At 33.8% G+C, this 18,571-nt stretch overlaps 2 protein-coding genes across 5 annotated transcripts in view; both read right to left on the bottom strand.

The window, feature by feature from the left end:
• Nucleotides 1-5,622, bottom strand: part of ankib1a (ankyrin repeat and IBR domain containing 1a) — a 38,495-nt gene extending 32,873 nt beyond the window's left edge. For 2 of the 3 annotated variants that reach the window (XM_051137005.1, XM_051137007.1), the window contains exon 1: nucleotides 5,430-5,622. The gene's annotated coding sequence lies outside the window, so the exon portion shown is untranslated. Of the gene's footprint in view, nucleotides 1-2,710; nucleotides 2,745-5,429 lie in introns of all 3 variants that reach the window. The other variant, XM_051137006.1, reaches the window with a different exon arrangement.
• Nucleotides 5,623-8,388: 2,766 nt separating this feature from the next.
• Nucleotides 8,389-17,559, bottom strand: lypla2 (lysophospholipase 2). Of its 2 annotated transcripts, XM_051137068.1 has the most exons (11): nucleotides 17,480-17,496; nucleotides 16,334-16,364; nucleotides 16,127-16,219; nucleotides 14,784-14,815; nucleotides 14,628-14,693; nucleotides 14,451-14,498; nucleotides 13,365-13,435; nucleotides 13,092-13,165; nucleotides 12,900-13,001; nucleotides 12,626-12,802; nucleotides 8,389-10,206 (listed from the first exon to the last, which is right to left on the bottom strand). In XM_051137068.1, exons 3-11 carry the CDS (start codon nucleotides 16,202-16,204, stop codon nucleotides 10,156-10,158), a joined length of 699 nt encoding a protein of 232 aa, XP_050993025.1. In that variant the 5' UTR covers nucleotides 16,205-16,219; nucleotides 16,334-16,364; nucleotides 17,480-17,496; the 3' UTR covers nucleotides 8,389-10,155. The 2 variants fall into 2 exon arrangements, with proteins under 2 accessions (XP_050993025.1, XP_050993024.1); XM_051137067.1 differs by lacking the exon at nucleotides 16,334-16,364 and having other exon boundaries at nucleotides 17,480-17,559.
• Between the last annotated feature and the right edge of the window lie 1,012 nt (nucleotides 17,560-18,571).

The following is an 18,571-nucleotide window of genomic DNA, read 5'->3' as shown; positions in this document are numbered from 1 at the left end:
AATATAGTGGACTTCTATGGTGCCTGCGAGTTTGAATGTCCAAAGTGCAGTTTCAGTGGAGCTTCAAAGGGCTCTAAACAATCCCAGCCAAGGAAGAAGGGTCTTATCTAGCAAAACGATCAGTCATTTTCTAAAAAAAAAAAATAAAACGTATATACTTTTTAACCTCAAATGCTCGTCTTGTCTAGCTCTGCGATGCGCATGCATACTCTGTGTAATCTGGGTCAATACAGTTAGGGTATTTTTGATCGATTGTTTCGCTAGATAAGACCCTTCTTCCTCGGCTGGGATCATTTAGAGCCCTTTGAAGCTGCATTTAAACTGAATTTGGACGTTCAAACTCATGGTCCACTACACAGAGATAAATCTGAAATGTTTTCCTCAAAAAACATAATTTCTTTACAAATGAAGAAAGAAAGGCATGAACCTCTTGGATGACAATGGAGTAAGTACATTATCTGTAAATTTTTGTTCTGGGAGTGAACTTCTCCTTTAACCTCCAAAGCTTGACTCAAAAATACAAAAAAATATTGGACAAAAATAAGACTGGGGTAGCATTACTGTTTGTCATGATTAGATCCATCAATAGTCTTTCTGGACTCTGAACTTAATCCATAAAGTCTGAACATTTCTTGAGAGATGACAGAGTTGATAAATGAGATCGACTGTTGTGTTTGCACTTAAAAATATATATATATACACTACCAGTCAAAAGTTTTTGAACAGTAATTTTTTTTAATGTTTTTTTAAAAAAGTCTCTTCAGCTCACCTAACCTGCATTTATTTGATCCAAAGAACTGCAAAAACAGTAAATTTTTTAAATAATTTGATGATTTAAAACAACTGTTTTATGTTTGAATATATTTTAAAATGTAAATTATTCCTGTGATTTCAAAGCTGACATCACATCAAAGTTGACAGTCACTTAACCCTTCAGAAATCATTCTAATATTCTGATTTGCTGCTCAAAAAACATTTATTATTATTATTATTGTTGCAGAATTTTGAGTAGAATTTCTTTAGGTTCTTTGATGAATAGAATGTACAGAAGAACAGCATTTATCTGAAATAGAAATCTTTTGTAGCATTATAAATGTCTCTATCCCCATCTCCCATCTTTCTCCAGCATCTTCAAAATTACCTTCCTGAGGTTTTTTTTTTTTTTTTTTTTTTTTGACCGATCGTTCCGCAGGATAAGACCCTTCTTTCTCAGCTGGGATCATTTAGAGCCCTTTTGATCAATTTAAAGCATCCTTGCTAAATAAAAGTATTAATTTCTATAAAAATTAATTAAAATGTTACTGCTTTTGCTGTATTTTGGACCAAATAAATGCAGACGTAGGGAGCAGAAGATACTTCTTTAAAATAAAATACTAAAAAAAAAAACAAGAAAAAAAACATTAAAAATCTTAATGTCCAAAAACTTGTATTTGTAATTGACTGGTAGTGTTTATATACACTGACCAATTGCAACTTCGCACAGCCATTGAAGAGGAGTGGACCAACATTTCACAGGCCACAATCAACAACCTGATCAACTCTATGCGAAGGAGATGTGTTGCACTGCAAGGCAAATGGTGGTCACACCAGATACTGACTGGTTTTCTGACCCCCACCAATACAGTAAAACTGCACATTTTAGAGTGGCCAGCCTAAGGCAAACCTGTGCAATAATCATGCTGTATAATCAGCAACTTGATATGCCACACCTGTGAGGTGAATGGATTATCTTGGCAAAGTAGAAGTGCTCACTAACACAGATTTAGACAGATTTGTGAACAATATTTGAGAGAAATAGGCCTTTTGTGTACATAGAAAAAGTCTTAGATCTTTGAGTTCAGCTCACGAAAAATGGGGGCAAAAACAAAAGTGATGCGTTTATAATTTTGGTCAGTGTATATGCAAATGTTTTGAAATTGCCAAAGTGTTTACACATTCCTGGGAAATCAACCAACAAATGACTTAACTTTTGGCCATTAAAACAAGACTTAGAGTAGTAGAATGAAGGTCTTGAGAACATTTTTTAAAAGTTGAACTTTTGACTTGAGCGCTGAGTTTTTATAAAGCCCTTCATAGGTTTTTCTGCTTTGTAGCATATTAAATAGTAAATATTTATACCGTTCAGCTATAAATATAACTCATACGCAGCTACTGCACTATTATGAGAAAAATAAACACACTACTATCCAACTCACAAAACTATCTTCTGGAATTCCCTAATGTAACAGAACAAGTCTGCTTTACAAAATGCTAATTTGCATATGACCACATTGTGCAAATAACAATCTTGCAGGTGTCCTTATCTGATCTGATTGTTACCCTTTTTTCGAAACATTTAAATCAGATAAAACGGCTGTGCCTTTATGATAAAAAAGGGCAAGTATACTAAAAAAGAAACCTTTTTAAAAGGTTACATGACCTAGGGGATCTATAATGTTTCATCAGCAAAACAAACCAGTATGCATCATGTCATGCTCTAATAAATCTGCTTGAGAGGGTTGTGGGAGAGGAGAGGGCGGCAGCAGGTGCACCGATCGGGCATGAGTGAGTGGGAGCCGGGCGTTCGACCCGGTTTTTTAGGTCATTCTGTCTGCTCTGTTGTTCTTTTCCACATCATTTCCCATTCACTCACATTTAAACAAAAATGTCTACGGAGTTACGTCAGAAACAAAGCACATTTTAGAACTCAGAAGGATCATTACAAACTCACTTTGGGCTTGTGGTCGAATTTTCAGGTGGGACGTCTGAGAATGCAGAACAGATGAATTAAGAGCAGCACTTGGCAGGCACACAAAGAGAGGGAAACGGTTCTACAAGCTTCCCCCACACTAGAGCTCAATCATTAAACATACTGTGTGTCCATTAATGGAAAAACTCCATTTGCATTCATTTTACAGGCAGTGGGCTACTTTCAAACAATGCAGGCTTTGTGTTAAAAGATGATCCTCAACTGCCGTTATCACTTTTAACAACGTCTGAAACTACAGGCTAATTAATCGCCATGGCTCACAAGAACAGCATGCAGTAACCTGACATTTAAAGTGACAGTACCAAACCTTTATCATTATTTTTTAGAAGACAAAATGAGAAATGTGAAGTGACAGTCTCTGTGAATATTCGCTTTTATTGCATGGTTACACTTTTCAGTCAGGTGGCTTTAACTACTATGTATATGGGCCATTCTACAGAGTTAGAATTGGAAACGTCTTGTAAAAAATTCCAAAAAATTGTATGTATGCAAATTGTATAATATACATACACATTTCTAGTAATTGTGTAGTTAATTCTCATATTGTATATTCAGGAAGTTTTGGAATATTTGTCCTCTCCTCAAATTTGTCACTACCGAATCACAGTAATCATAATGTAATTAGAAGGGTTATACTGACCTATTAAGATTTTGATTACATCTACATTGTAAATAGATTTTTTCGCTATTTTATTAACTTTTTCAATGGTAAATCAATAACACTTGGATTTTTAATAATATTTTAAGTGTTTTAATATTTTAATTTATGAGATTTGTTGTATTTTGAATCCAATTTTTCTTTGTGAAATGCAAAAAGTTGATCATACTGATTTCAAAGTTAAGATTCATTAGTTTGAACTTACACTGGACCAGAAAATATCATAATATCTTAGTTGATTAGTTAGTTAACTTAGTATACTTTATTTTATTATATAGTTTTGACAAAACGTCCTATGTTTTAGAAGTGACAGCACATTTTCAGTAGTGACAGTAAAGCTGTGTTAGTGTCACATTACAGAATTTTAACTTGCAAACAAAAACACAACTAAAGCATACTAAAATACTAAAAAATTGCATAACTGTACTAAAATTGTTTATTTCCCCCAAATAAAAGACTATGTGTTTAATGATGACATGTTTCGGTCGTGACTGTTTCAATAGTGACAGTTTTGGTTACTTTTGAACCTAGCTCAGATATGCTAATCAGCACATGGTTAGCTAGTACCATGTTATCAAATGTTATTGAATAACTCCTAAAAAAATACGTGCTTAGTTGCAGAAAAATGGTGTCCGGTAGTGATGTTTTTTAAAGTTACACACAGATTTTTCAGACTTTTGAACACATTTACCTCAAAATGATGGGGCTTATCTACTCATACCATGTAGCTATGACAGTGAGAGTGACACATAAATATTTCCAGATCATAAATGTAGTTAAAATCAGTCTTAGCCAATATATACAGTGTTTCAGTAGTGACATGAAAATGCAAGACACTTTCTTTTTTTACAAAAACTTTCCTAATTCACAAAGAAAATATAAAATTATTATTTTTTCTGAACTTCGCTTTTTAAAACAATCACAGAGATGCTTTTAAAAACAACAATGGGGAAATATAACAATTTCAATATCATTTTCACAAGATGAAATTTAGGGGTTAGCGTTCGGGACAGCCCAATAAATGATGATTTTAAATATCTTAGCTTACTAATATTTTAAATATTGTTGATTTCAATAGATAACAGAAGGATCTTGGCTTTTTAAATGTGTTTTTTAATCGTGGGACAGCAGTTCCCACCAATTTAAGTACATTTAAATTAGCATTTGTAGTTACGCTTAACCAAATCATTATCCCAAAGCTATAACCCTCAGTCCTTATCCTATCCTTACTCCTAAAAGCAATCCATACCTAAAACCTGTGGGAATTTTCCATAACAACATGTAGTTACATAGCAAATCGGCAGTCTAGTTAGTATTTAATGTTAACAGACAGTAGTTAAGGCCAGTTAAGTGTGACCCATTTTATATTTCCCTGTCTATGTCACTGGTGACATAGCTGACATGCTGCACAACATCTCCTTTTGTGTTCTTCAACAGAAAGTCATGCGGATTTGCAACAACATGAGGGTGAGTAAAGGATGATATAATCTTCTCTTTGAGTGAACTACCCTTTAACAATACACAAGAAGTCAACATGGTTGCAAACTTAAACACATAAAACGCTGTTTACAGATTACTTAGTGGTTTCAAAAAGAAAGCAGTTACTAACAAACACACACAAAAGACTGAGTCTCACGTAGTCCATGTCAGTGTATACTGCATACTAGTTCTGTGACTTGCTTATTTGTTTTTAGTGGTGGTGAAGCTAGCTGGATTTCTCATGAAGCATTTGCAGCAGTTCTCTAAGAATAAAACTGGGAATATCATTCAACAAACTAAAGCTTTGTACCAGTAGTTTTCAAGGATGCATTTACTGTGTTGACAGCTAATCAGCATCATTAGTCCAGTTCATCAATACCGGTCTATGGCTGACAGACCCCTTGCATTAAAGCCATCTAGCAACAAACATGTTTGATAAAGCAGAGCTTTTCTTTTTTCACACTTCTGAACTGGTCAAGCGGAGATTTCGACACTAAGGCGTGTTGACATGAGCGATCAACACACAAACAATCACACACGTACCTCATCTCTGATTTGGACGTATCCATTAAGCGTTGACACATCGAATGAGCAGAGCAAGCGGCTTGTCAAAAGCTTATATCAACATTGTTGTCGGACAGCAGACCTTCGATCATGTCAGAGATTATGTAAAAGAAATGATAAAGAACTGTATAATCATAGGGGTGGTGCTCGTGGCTGTGTTTGCTGGTCATGCTCTCATTTCATAGGACAATAATCTGCGTCTCCTTCGCGGTGTTAACGGTAGATGACGGACAGAGTTGAAGTGCCGCTTACCGCCACCTATCGAGGAGTCTGAGGAACAGTGTAATATTCACCTAATATCAAGGTCCACTCAAAAAACGTTTTACACATAAAGAAATTAATGTTACAATAAAATTGGTTTAAATCATAAACGTCATATTAGTAGCCTTATAAATACACTACCAGTCAAAGTTTTTAAACAGTAGGATTTTTAATGTTTTTTAAAGAAGTCTCTTCTGCTCATCAAGCCTGCATTTATTTGATACAAAATACAGCGAAAGCAGTAACATTGTGAAATATTTTTGCTATTTAAAATAACTGCTTTCTATTTGAATATATTTTAAAATGTAATTTTTTCCTGTGATCAAAGATACATTTTCAGCATCATTACTCCAGTCTGTTACATGATCCTTCAGAAATCATTCTAATATTGCTGTTCAAGAAACATTTATTACTATTATTATTATTATTATTATCAATATTTAAAACAGTTGAGTACATTTTTTTTAGGATTCTTTGATGGATAGAAAGAACCAAAGATCAGCATTTATCTGAAGTAAAAAGTTTTGTAACATTATGCACTATACCGTTCAAAAGCTTGAAGTCAGTATAATATTTTATGTTTTATTTACTTCTTTTATTTTATTTTATTTTATTATTATTTAAAAATAAATTATAGAAATTAATACTTTGATTTAGCAAGGATGCTTTAAATTGATCAAAAGTGATGCTATAACATTTATAATGTGCCAAAAGATTCCTATTTCAGATAAATGCTGTACTTCTGAACTTTCAGTTCACCAAAGAAACCTGAAAAAATTCTACTCTGCTGTTTTCAACATAATAATAATAATTCTTATTGTTTTTTGAGCAGCAAATCAGAATATTAGGATGATTTCTGAAGGATCATGTAAATGGTAATGATGCTAAAAATTTAGCTTTGAAATCACAGGAATAAATTACATTTTAAAATATATTCAAATAAAAACATCTTTTTAAATAGTGAGAATATTTGACTGTGTTTGCTGTACTTTGGATAAAATAAATGCAGGCTTGGTGAGTACTAAAAGAGATGAAAAAAAAAAAAAAATTAAAAAACTCACTTTTGACTGATTGGTAATTCAATTTTATTTATTTAAAAAGGGGTTTTAAAATAAACAATTACGGGAGCACAAATCTGCAAAATCCAAATCTGAAATAAATAAATAATTTAATAATTAATCTTGTAATTTTTCCTTTAGTCTTTTCAGAATTTAATATTAATTACATTTATTAAATATTTATTTTATTTATTATATAATATATTTTATATTTAATTTAGTCTATGTTTTTTAAACTATGCGTTATATTCTTAGTAAAGCAAAAATAAACCTTTTAATGTTATGTGAGAGGTGTATATTTTATATATATATATATATATGTGTGTGTGTGTGTGTGTGTATGTATGTATGTATGTATGTATGTAAAATACAGCAATAACTTTAGATTACAAGTGCAAAAAAACATTTGGTTACAAATGTGATGTGTTCGGAAAAAAGTAACGCATTTGCGCCACCTAAAGGAATATATCGACTCTGAAATATCATTTAAATTTCAGTCTATTGCACGATAAGCAGATTCTACAGAAATATGAACTAAACCAATCTGGATGTTAGTATTGAATCTGTCATACATTTGTCAAATGATTTTGATGAAAGACAGTGTCTTTCCCCTTAATTTACAGGCAGTTTTTATAGGCCTACATTCTTTAATTAGGGCACGTTTTTGATCAGTACTATTTCAAGCAGCAGTCAAAACTAGGTCATCCATTGACGACAGCACTTCTGCTCAAGCTAGATAGCTTTCTTGAGGGTTTGTGCACATTTTGACCACTTTGGACCTTTATGTAAACTAAGGACTTGTTTATGGACCCCTTTCACAAGCCTGTGATGACGCGTTTTAACGTCATCATAAATCCTTTAAACTTTTTTATATTTTGATTTTTAAAAATATGTATGTACATTTATAACACTATACTTTGTATTATACAACCTTATCATCAAGTTAAAACTAGTTAACACTATGCGGGGGTGTTTCTAATGCCCCGTCTATGGGAGGGACAGTAAATTTGACATTGTTCTTTCTTCTGACTGCCGATATCAGTCTCTCTCAATTTTTTTCCTTTGATTGAAAGTCGTGAAAACACTATCGTGTAGTTTTTCTTTTGCTATTTGAGCAAATGGTAATGCAAAAAATATGTTTATGGTACTCCCCCATTCACTGCTCTCGGATTTTACCCAACTATGACAACTTTCGCTATGAGAAACCCGAAATGTGAGAAAGGTCCATTACTGTATGACTCAAATAATAGGCTTACATTTTCTGTATTTAAATGTTACACCCTTTGGTCTATTTGCTTACCTCCTGTTAGGAAAACAAAAGGAGAGACAGGGTGTACAAAACCAGACCTTCATATTGGGAACTTATGTCTAATATTGACATGCCTTTTTCAGTTGAAGTTCTCAAATAAATCTATTTGAAAATTATTAAAGTAACATTATCGTCGGCGCCAACAGTCTTGCGGTTAGTGCGTCCACATACAGCGCTCAGCGCGACCCGAGTTCGAATCCTATCTCGAGGTCCTTTGCCTCTCTCCTCCCACTGCTTTCCTGTCATCTCTCCTACTAATCTCTATATACAAAAATGCATAACATTATCAATAAAACACAAGACTGCTATGTTGTGATTTGCATCATTTATTTCACATACAGATGTTTCGGTAAAGTTTCCGAAGGACCAATTGTCCCTCAGTACACTTCAAATAAAAAGACAACGACAAAAGAACATGACGGATTCTTTTTTTAAAACAAGCACAAATGACAAACCAAAAACCCAACAACAAAATACAACTCAGGTGGACATAAACTGATAAGTTCACTGTTAAACCCAAAGATATTGCCAGTTTCTGCTGACCAACTTGTGCCTGGCATGCCCATGATTCATACAATAAACATTCAAGCCACAGGGCATATAGGAAACCTGACTGAGAAGCTAAGAAATGAATCTAACAGGAAAAATGCCAATTATAAAAGAGAGGATCATACCAGTTATGAAAACATTGAAGTCAAATGGACTTGGTAAGTTAAAATAACACTGAAATAATATATCGAAGAACATCTATTTAGATTTAAAAAAGCAACATTCACTACTTTGCAAACAACTTGTTTAGATATCATCACACAGAAACCATTTTAATCCATTTTCAAATGTATACAAGCAAACTGTGAGAGAAATGACTATGTTTGCAAACTCATCTTTCAATTTTAATAGCTAATCAAGGTTACTTCTTTAATATCAGCAGGGTTAATCTGCCACGCTGCTGCGTAACTGTGACCTTCCATCTTTTATTAATAGGTCATGTCAGTAAACAATACTTTTATGCAATAATAGGGAACCTGAAATGTATATACATATGCAATCTGAGACCCCTAAACACTTAAAATGTGTTTGGTCACGTGAGCGGAGGATGATGAGGTTATGAGGTGGACAGGGAATTAGGGAGGATTGGAGAAGCTATTTAAAGCAACTGGAAAATATTATCCGCCGTCTGGAGTGACTCACTCATTATTTTTAATAAGTGTTGGCAGAAGCTTAGCATTTTTGATTATTATACAATCAAATACTCAAATCTATAGCTGGGTATGTGTGTTTATTCTAAAATGCTTTAAGTTTATTATATGTCGTGCTAGAAAAACTCATTTTTCCATATAGATTCAAAGCCTTGGTGCTGGAGCACAAATTAAGTAATGTTTTCTCATTCTGTGTAACTGTTTTAGAAGAACAAAGCATACTGGAAGATTTGAATGATTCATTTGCGTAGTTTATTTGAGCCATTTCGCTTGCTTTCTCATATTCCTAGTTAAAAAACAAAAGAAAACAAAATATATTTTTCAGCACAGGTATGATTTGCAGCATCCCGATGAAGCCCCATCCCAAGCATGCACCGTGGGACTAGCATGCACAGCAGCACAACGCAAGTCACTCCAGACAGCACCGGACTCTCACTAACTTCCTCCACCACCACAGATTTGCAGCATCTGAACTCTCCCGAGTTGTTATAGAGCTGTCAAGCAAAATGTTACCTTTACCGCCTTGCTTATTGAGAGAGAGAGAGAGAGAGAGAGAGAGATGCTAAATAATGGTTTAAGATGTAACACGTACAGGAATGTATAATGAAACTTGTGTGTCTCCCTTAAAGAAAAGGCCAAAAGACTTTCATGGAATATGACTGTATGTACGAATGGATGTCCACTGATGTATGAAAATACAACGAAAGGTGTGAGATGACATGGTATGCATGTGTTGCATGTTCACAGTATGTACAACTGAATGTGCATGCTCGTGTATTTTGTGTGTTTTGTAGGGGATCATGGCTGTTTCCTGTGGAGGAATGGCAGGTCGGAGGTGAGAGGTCAGTGTCTAAGGGTCACAGTGAGCTAGAATGAGGTCAGACTCGGGGCAACTGCTTTTCAATGAATTCCTTCACAGCAGACATCTCCTGTAAAGCCAATCAGATAACAGTATGAGTGTTAGAACTAGCATAAACAAATAATATTTTGCATGATTTTAGTTCAGACCTCATTCTGTTATAAGTTCATATGGAGTGTCGTATAAAGGTGTTTGCTTCCATTTCCAACAGTTCTTAGCAATATTTAGAATACACTGTCAGAAAACCCTTTTATTTACCACTAAAGTATGGAAAATATCAGTGCATTTTGAAAAGGTACCGCCCTAGTGACAGGTACCGTGTTGTAGCGTTTAACAGAATTAACAGAATTAAAAGAATTTAAAGAATTTAATACTTTTATTCAGCAAGGAAGCATTTAATTGATCAAAAACAATACATGAGAAGACAACGATGATCCCTGAAGTTTGGGATCAGTAAGATTATCTCTTATGCTCATCAAAGTTCCATTTATTTAATCAATAATACAGAAAAAAGGTAATATTATGAAATAATATTGCAATTTAAAATTACAGTTTTTATTTTAATATACTTTAAAATATAATTTATTTCTGTAATGCAAAGCTGAATTTTCATCAGCCGTAACTCCAGTATTCAGTGTCACATGATCCTTCAGAAATCATTCTAATATACTGATTTATTATCAATGTTGGAAACATTGCTTAATATTTTTTGGAACCCGTGATATTTTTTCAGGATATTTTTACAAAGAAGCATTTACAGCAAGAATCACATTTGTTCAAAAGAAATATTTTCTAATAATATAAGTCTTTACTACCACGTTTTATCAATTTAACGCATCCTTGGTGTATGCAAGTATTAATTTCTTTCAAACAAAGAAAGAATGAAAAAAAATACTGACCCCAAACTTTGAATGGTAGTGTGTATTGTTACAAAAGAGTTCTATTTTGAATAAATGCTGTTCTTTTTAACATTTTATTCATCAAAGAATCCTGAAAAAATATCACAGTTTCCAAAAAAAAAATTAAGCATCACAACTGTTTCCAGTCCTGATAATAAATGAGCATATTAGAATGATTTCTGAAGGATCGTGTGACACTGAAGACTGGAGTAATAATGCTGAAAATTCAGCTTTGCATCACAGGAATAAACTATATTTTAAAGTGTATTAAAATAGAAAACCACTATGTTAAATTGCAAACATATTTCACAATATTACTGTTTTTTCTGTATTTTCCGTTTTTAATCAAATAAAACAGTCTTGATGAGCAGAAAAGACATAAAAAAAAAAATTGCACTGATCCCAAACTTCTGAACAGCAGTGTACTTAATGTGAAAAAGAATTCTATTTCAAATTAATGTCTTGAACATTCTAGTCATCAAAAAATATTGCATTTATCATGGTTTTTACAAAAAATAAGCAGTACAACTCTTTTTAACATTGATAACAAAAAGAAAGTTTCTTGAGCACCTAAACAGCATATTTGAACGATTTCTGAAGGATCATGTGACACTGAAGGTTGTCATCACAGGAATATTATTTTATATATTACAGTTATTTTAAACTTTAATAATATTTCACATTACAGTTTTTTGATCAAACATCAAATGCAGCCTTTGTGAACAAACTTCTTTTAGGGTGTGTTCACACTTGTAGTTCGGTTCATTTGGTCCGGAGCAAAAAGGGAAATTATACATTTGGTCCTGGTCCGCTTAGCGTTCACACTGACATTTTTGACAGCGAACCTAAAGATACAAACCTAAATGCATAATGATAAGTTCACACCCTCATTGGTCGGGTTGAATGATGTATATTTCATGACGGAACTCACTGAACACTCCAAACCACCAAAAGGAAAAGGTGCGTTTGAATTTAAGTACCCATTTACTGATCGGTCTTCTCACTGCCGCTAAGTCGAATACACCTAACGCCGTCTGCTAAACTAACCGTGCTCGTTGCGTGTATATGATTTTATTTTCACCACCTGCAAACTCACAAAGAGCTCATGAAAGGCACTTTACCTCCTTGTTGCTCCACGTTTGCCCTCTGCTCATTTTGTTTTGGATACACCTCTTGTTCCCTTCGTGAAATCATGTCACATAGCGTCACATCTTGTCATTACTTCCTGTTTTTGGTTTGTTTAGACGTATTTGGTCTGTGTTGTGTTCATATTTCATTCGAACTGCACCAGAGTTCATTTGGTGCACACCAGGGTTCGGATGGCAGCGTTCACACTTACTCAAATGAACCGCACTAACAAAGCAATCGCACCAGAGTTCGTTTTAATCGAACCAAACATGACAAGTGTAAACACCCTTAAAAATGTTAAAAAGAAGTGCAGTAACACACAAAGAGCTACTAATCAAATGAGGACATATAAGTTGGTCTAAAAGGATTCAGCAGTTTTAGAAGGGGTGATATTGTGAAAGCCTGCATAATGAATTCGAACATGTTCAGTTTAGGTTTCTGTGAGCATAACATGAGTCTCACCTGAGGACAGGAGCTATGCATGAGACCCGGGTAGGTGCGGAAGGTGACATTCTGTGGAGAAACGATGGTCTTGAGTTTCTCTGCCGTCATGGCCCCGAACTGCACAGGGATCATGGGATCCATCTCGCCATGACACTGCAGAATAGGAGTGCCCTTGTTTCCACTCCCACTTGCAGCCTAACGGATAAAAAAAAGCAGGTCCATATTGATAGACGTGCCTATTTACATATATACTTATTTATCCTCACACAAACTCCCTGCAGACGTCTAGTACCTGTGGGAAACTCTTGTGAAGTGGAAGCCAACAACTAAGTCCAACAACACCCGCTAGTTGCTGCTGAGAGGTCAGAGCGGTGTAGAGAGAGAGCGCTCCACCCTAAAGATCAAACAACGAAAACGGAACTGAAAAGCATCCGCAATGTTATCCATTATGTGATAGCATGAATGTTCACGATTGATCACTTACCTGAGAAAAGCCACCAAGAATGATACGATTGGATGGTATACCATTCTTTACCTCGTGATCGATGATGGCCTTTACTGTTGAAGAAAAGGAGTGGTTTATATTTAGTGCCACATAATCAATTTTCAACACAGAACAATATTCTCTGTCATGAAATTAGTCATGCGGTTTTACATTCGCTGACACAGACTAAGCCAATTTTTAGATGCTTGCTAGTCATGGGACAGCTGTAACTGCCCCAATGTGCATGTGTGTCCAAAAACAAATTTTGCTCACTGTTCTCTGCTGCTCTCTTAATCCCTGCTTCATCCTCTGGTGATTCTGGGCTTAAGCCTATCAGATCAAACCTGAAACGAAAAACAATATACAAGAATTAAAGGATTGAAGATCCAAGAGTCCAATAGTGAAAATGCTTTTATTCATCAAATTTTCCCATATTATATTATATTATATTATATTATATTATATTATATTATATTATATTATATTATATTTTATTGTTTAGCATTTTATTAATACTTTTTTAAAAATATTATATTACAGCATATTACATTATTTAACATTTTATTAATACACTTTTTTCCATATTATATCATTTAGCATTTTTTAATACAAATTTTTCAATATTATATTACATTATATTATATAACATTTTATTAATACACTTTTTTCCATATTATATTATATAGCATTTTTAATGCTATTCCATATATTATATTATAATATAATATTTAGCATTGTATTATAGTATTTTATAATATAGTATATTATTTAACATTTTATTAATACACTTTTTTCCATATATTATTTAGCATTTTATTCATATATTTTTTTCCATGTTATATTTAGAAATGTATTAATATATATATTTTTCATATTATAAGACATAATATATTATAACATAATATAATATCACATAATATAATATTTAGCATTTTATTAATACATTAATACTTACGCATATTTTTCCTAATTATATTACATTATAGAATATTATACTATTTAACAATTTATTAAAGCAATTTTTCAATATTATATTATATTTTATATTAGATTAGATTAGATTAGATAATAATAGTTCAAAAGAACAGAATGAAATCAAACATGCATTTTTGTCTGTTCCTGTCTTGCTTTAACCACATGTATGTAACATCTGACCATCTGTACAAAGAGCCACTTGATTTGATTAGTGACCTAAAATAGCACAAAATCTGAAATATATCTTTATTTTACATCATAAATTAAGGGGTCAAAATTCTAATAGTTATTTATTCTCAGGTTTCTATTACATTTTTAATCCCCACTGCACTTTTATTTAAATGTTCCAGATTTTTAATGTTATCCACAGCAGAGGAAACTTACCATGAGGGCATCGTCATCTTCATGTTGAGCGTAACAGGAATTCGGGGTCTAGAGTCAGAAAGTATGATAGACTACTTGTCAATAAATTACAAAGCAAATCAAGTGAAACTAACATTTTTGCATTGCATAACAATCAACACAAAAAAATGCAACTGCAATTCTCAGGCTTTCACTTACGCGTGTGGGCAGATGTATTTGATGTATGGCAGTCGGATAGACGTCATGGCATCAGCCCAGCCGTGTCTATAAAAAGTAACATGACAGGGTTATTTCTACACCAGGCCAGGGGGTATTAAAAGATCCAGCAACAGGCAGGTAATAAACACAACATACCCTGTGTCGCCCAAGCCATGAAGGAAGATCACCTGCAAAGTTAACAAAATATGATGTGAAACCTATCTCCGCAAAGCCCCAATGAGGCCAGACTTCCTGTGTGTTGCTGACTCTTGGTTATTTTATATGAAGACACCATCTCAATAGCAAACTTGAGCTTTCTATGAATCTATTCACCCTTCTCTTGCAATAAAGGTGCAAGAGAAGCAGCCTATTTGAAGATTTGGACTGTAAATGAGAATCTAAGGAACAGTAAAGGCTGTACACTCTTAAAAATAAAGGTTTTTCACGATGCCATAGAAGAACCTTTTTAGTCTAAATGGTTCCATAAAGAACCTTTAACATCTGAAGAACCTTTCTGTTTCACAAAAGGTTCTTTGTGGTGTAAGAAAGTTCTTTAGATTATAAAAAGGTAAGAAAGAGATGGTTCTTTAAAGACTGATTGGTTCTTTGTGGAACCAAAAATGGTTTTTCTATGGCATCGCTGTGAAGAACCTTTTAAAGCACCTTTATTTTTAAGAATGTATGTTGACTATTAAAGAAATAGTCAACCCAAAAATGAACTTTAACACCCTCATGTCATTCCAAACTCAAAATACTTTAGTTAATCTTTGAAACACAAATTACGATATTTTTGATAAAACCCGAGAAGTTTGTCCCTCTTTTAAAGAGTAGTTAACCAAAACTTAGAATATCCAGAAAGGTCATAAAGGCATCTTAAAATGAATCCATAGGAACCGAACTGTTAATCCAAATCCTGGGAAGAGATACAATTGCTTTTTATGATGAACAAGTCTAATCTGTGACCCTGGACTAATTTGTGACCCTGGATTGTAGCAATAGCTAAAAATACACTGTATGGGTCAAAATTATCGATTTTTCTTTTATGCCAAAATTCATTAGGATCATGTTCCATTTAGATATTTTGTACATTTCCTACCTTAAATATATCAAAACGTAACTTTTGATTAATAATATGCATTGCTAAGAACTTCATTTGAACAACTTTAAAGGTGATTTTCTCAATATTTTGGTTTTTTGCACCCTCAGATTCCAGATTTTCAAATACTTGTATCTCGGCCAAATATTAGACTTTCAATGGAGGGACAGAAACCTTTCAGATTTCATTAAATAAATCCTAATTTGTGTTTTGAAAATGAACCAAAGTTTTACGGGTTTGGAACAAGGATGAGTAAAAGACTAAATGTTCATTTTTGGGTGAACTGTACCTTTAAGGATACTTAAAATAACTGATTTGGTATATTTGAAGCCTGTCCTGTGTAATGCTAATGAATAACTTGGACAACTTTAGATTGTAGTTAATGATTCGACTGGTCTCTCACCACAGCCGTTTCCTTCTCCGTCCCAGCCAATGTCACGGCTTCCGAGAGCAGGGGTACAGACATGTTGTTGCCACACATACAATGTGAGGAGTGCTTTTAGGAAAACACAAAAACCAAACGTTCAGATGCAATCAGTACAACATATTTACGCAAAATAAAAAGGCCCAGGCAATAAGTAATGGATAAATGGTCATTAAAGATACGAACCAGACGATTTTAGAAAGAAACGGTCAGCAGGCTGCAGAATGATTAACAAAAGTTGGTTTAATTACTAGTGTTACAATCCATGCCCATCTAAAGCTAAAAGTTCTCTACTGCACCTGCAGAGCATCTAGACGTGAACAAGAAAAAGCATGTTGAAAGGTAAAGTAAAAATTACAGGGTGATTTAACCTACTGGCTATGGTGTTAATCATACAGACAGAGGTTCATTTTCTGCTGGTGGCTGTGCTGATCACAAGTTTGTACTTGCAGACATCTGCTTAATATGAGTTCTCAGAAAACTGTTTCTAATAAAGCCTAAATGAAAAGCACGGGTCCCTGTTTTCCTGGAATCACATGACAGCACTGAGAAATCGAATCTTGACAGCTGCAGGAGGCAAAACACTCCAGTTTAATGGTTTCATCCGTCTTTGAGTGGCCTGGGTGACCCTATCACAAGTTTAAGCCCGGAGTGTTTCAACACTTGAATGAACTCCATGTGCCAGTCTTGGTTTAATGGGTCAGTCTGGCGTTCTGGACTTTAATACTGCACATGTTATCAAGTACATCTATCAAGTCATCCACTATTGATATCTCCACTAAATGCCAGAAAAATACACTTTGAATGAACCAGTATGCATTTGATTACTCAACGACTTACGCATATTAATAAATGACTGTATTGATCAGCTCTAATGCGTCAGTGCGATAATCCTTCTCGTGTATGCTGCTATGAATATCACGATCATATCTTCAAAAAGAAAGGGAAGAAAGGGATGGGCTGCGAAAACAATAGAGAAATGGGCGAAGCTTAGCTCATTTTTTTCCAACCTGGCGGAATCAAGAACAGGATACATGTATAAATAAAGCCGCTAGGTCGTTTCATTAATACTCGAGCGACATGATCGCGGTTAGGCAGCTTAATCCTGTTTCGCCTGTATGATTGTCACAATGAATCCACAGCCTCAGAGATGGAGCTATCTGGCTCTCTCTACCCCCGCGAATAAGCCCACTATTACGCTACCCAACGACAAGCTTGCGCCTTTATAGCTAGCGATAAAGCCAAGGTCAGGGGGTAGAGTAAAATTTAGGGTTCAGGCAGGAAAAAAGCAGATATAAACAGCGGCCCACTGCTACAAATTTATTGACTCACCGCTTGCTATCCCAGATCACAACGGAACTTCCGCTCCTTCTGCCGGAGAGGGGCGGAGACATGGCACTGTGATGTCACCGCATTTGCTCAACCGCGTGAGCTTGAATGTTGCAAAAGCTCTTTTTTTGAACATTTTTTTAGGTACACTACCAGTCAAAGGTTTTTGAAAAGTAAGATTTTTAATGTTTTTTTTTTTTTTAAATAAGTGCTTCTGCTCACCAAGCCTGCATTTATTTGATCCAAAATACAGCAAAAACTGTCAAATTTGGAAATATTTTTACTATTTCAAATAGCTGTTTTCTATTTATTCTTTTAAATATTTTAAAATGTCATTTATTCCTGTCATTTCAAAGCTATTTTTTTAGCATCATCACTCCAGTCACATGATCCTTCAGAAATCATTCTAATATTCTGATTTGCTGCTCAAAAACATTTATTTTTATTGTTGAAAAGGTTTCTTTGATGAATAGAAAGTTCAGAAGAACAGCGTTTATCTGATATAGAAAACCTTTGTAAGATTATAAATGTCTTTATCATCATATCTTTATCTTTATCATACTTGCTAAATAAAAGTATTCATTTATTACAAAAAAAAAAACTTACAAAAGCTTTTTATCACAGATAAATGCTGATCTATGGATCTTTCTATTCAAAAAAGAATCCTGAAAAAATACTCAACTGTTTTAAATATTGATTATAATAATACTAATAAATGTTTCTTGAACAGCAAATTAGCATACTATAATTATTTCTGAAGAATCATGTGACATTGAAGACTGGTGTAATGATGCTGAAAATTTAGCTTTGATCACAGGAATAAATTACATTTCAAAATATATACAAATAGAAAGCAGTTATTTTAAATAGTAAAAACATTTTACAATATTATTGTTTTTGATGTATTTTGGATCAAATAAATGCAGTCTTGATGAGCAGAAGAGACAACTTTAAAAAACATTAAAAATCTTACTGTTCAAAAACTTTTGAATGGTAGTGTAGTTATCTATAAATATCACATTATTTGTAAGAGCAAGGCTACAATGCAATGCAAAATATTAATTTTGCATTTTGTACAATCACTAAAAACTTGTT

The sequence above is a fragment of the Labeo rohita genome, chromosome 19 (genome assembly GCF_022985175.1).
Source record: "Labeo rohita strain BAU-BD-2019 chromosome 19, IGBB_LRoh.1.0, whole genome shotgun sequence".
Taxonomy (NCBI): domain Eukaryota; kingdom Metazoa; phylum Chordata; class Actinopteri; order Cypriniformes; family Cyprinidae; genus Labeo; species Labeo rohita.
The sequence above is the reverse complement of the archived record's forward strand: the minus strand, read 5'-3'. Positions and strand labels throughout refer to the sequence as shown.

Excerpts from the sequence above, each read along its gene's own strand:
- lypla2 (XM_051137067.1), bottom strand. The coding sequence starts at position 16,204 with ATGTGTGGCAACAACATGTCTGTACCCCTGCTCTCGGAAGCCGTGACA. Across the intron at positions 13,166-13,364 it reads TAAGAGAGCAGCAGAGAACA|TAAAGGCCATCATCGATCAC; the intron begins GTGAGCAAAATT and ends TTTCTTCAACAG. Across the intron at positions 13,002-13,091 it reads TTCTTGGTGGCTTTTCTCAG|GGTGGAGCGCTCTCTCTCTA; the intron begins GTAAGTGATCAA and ends TTTGATCTTTAG.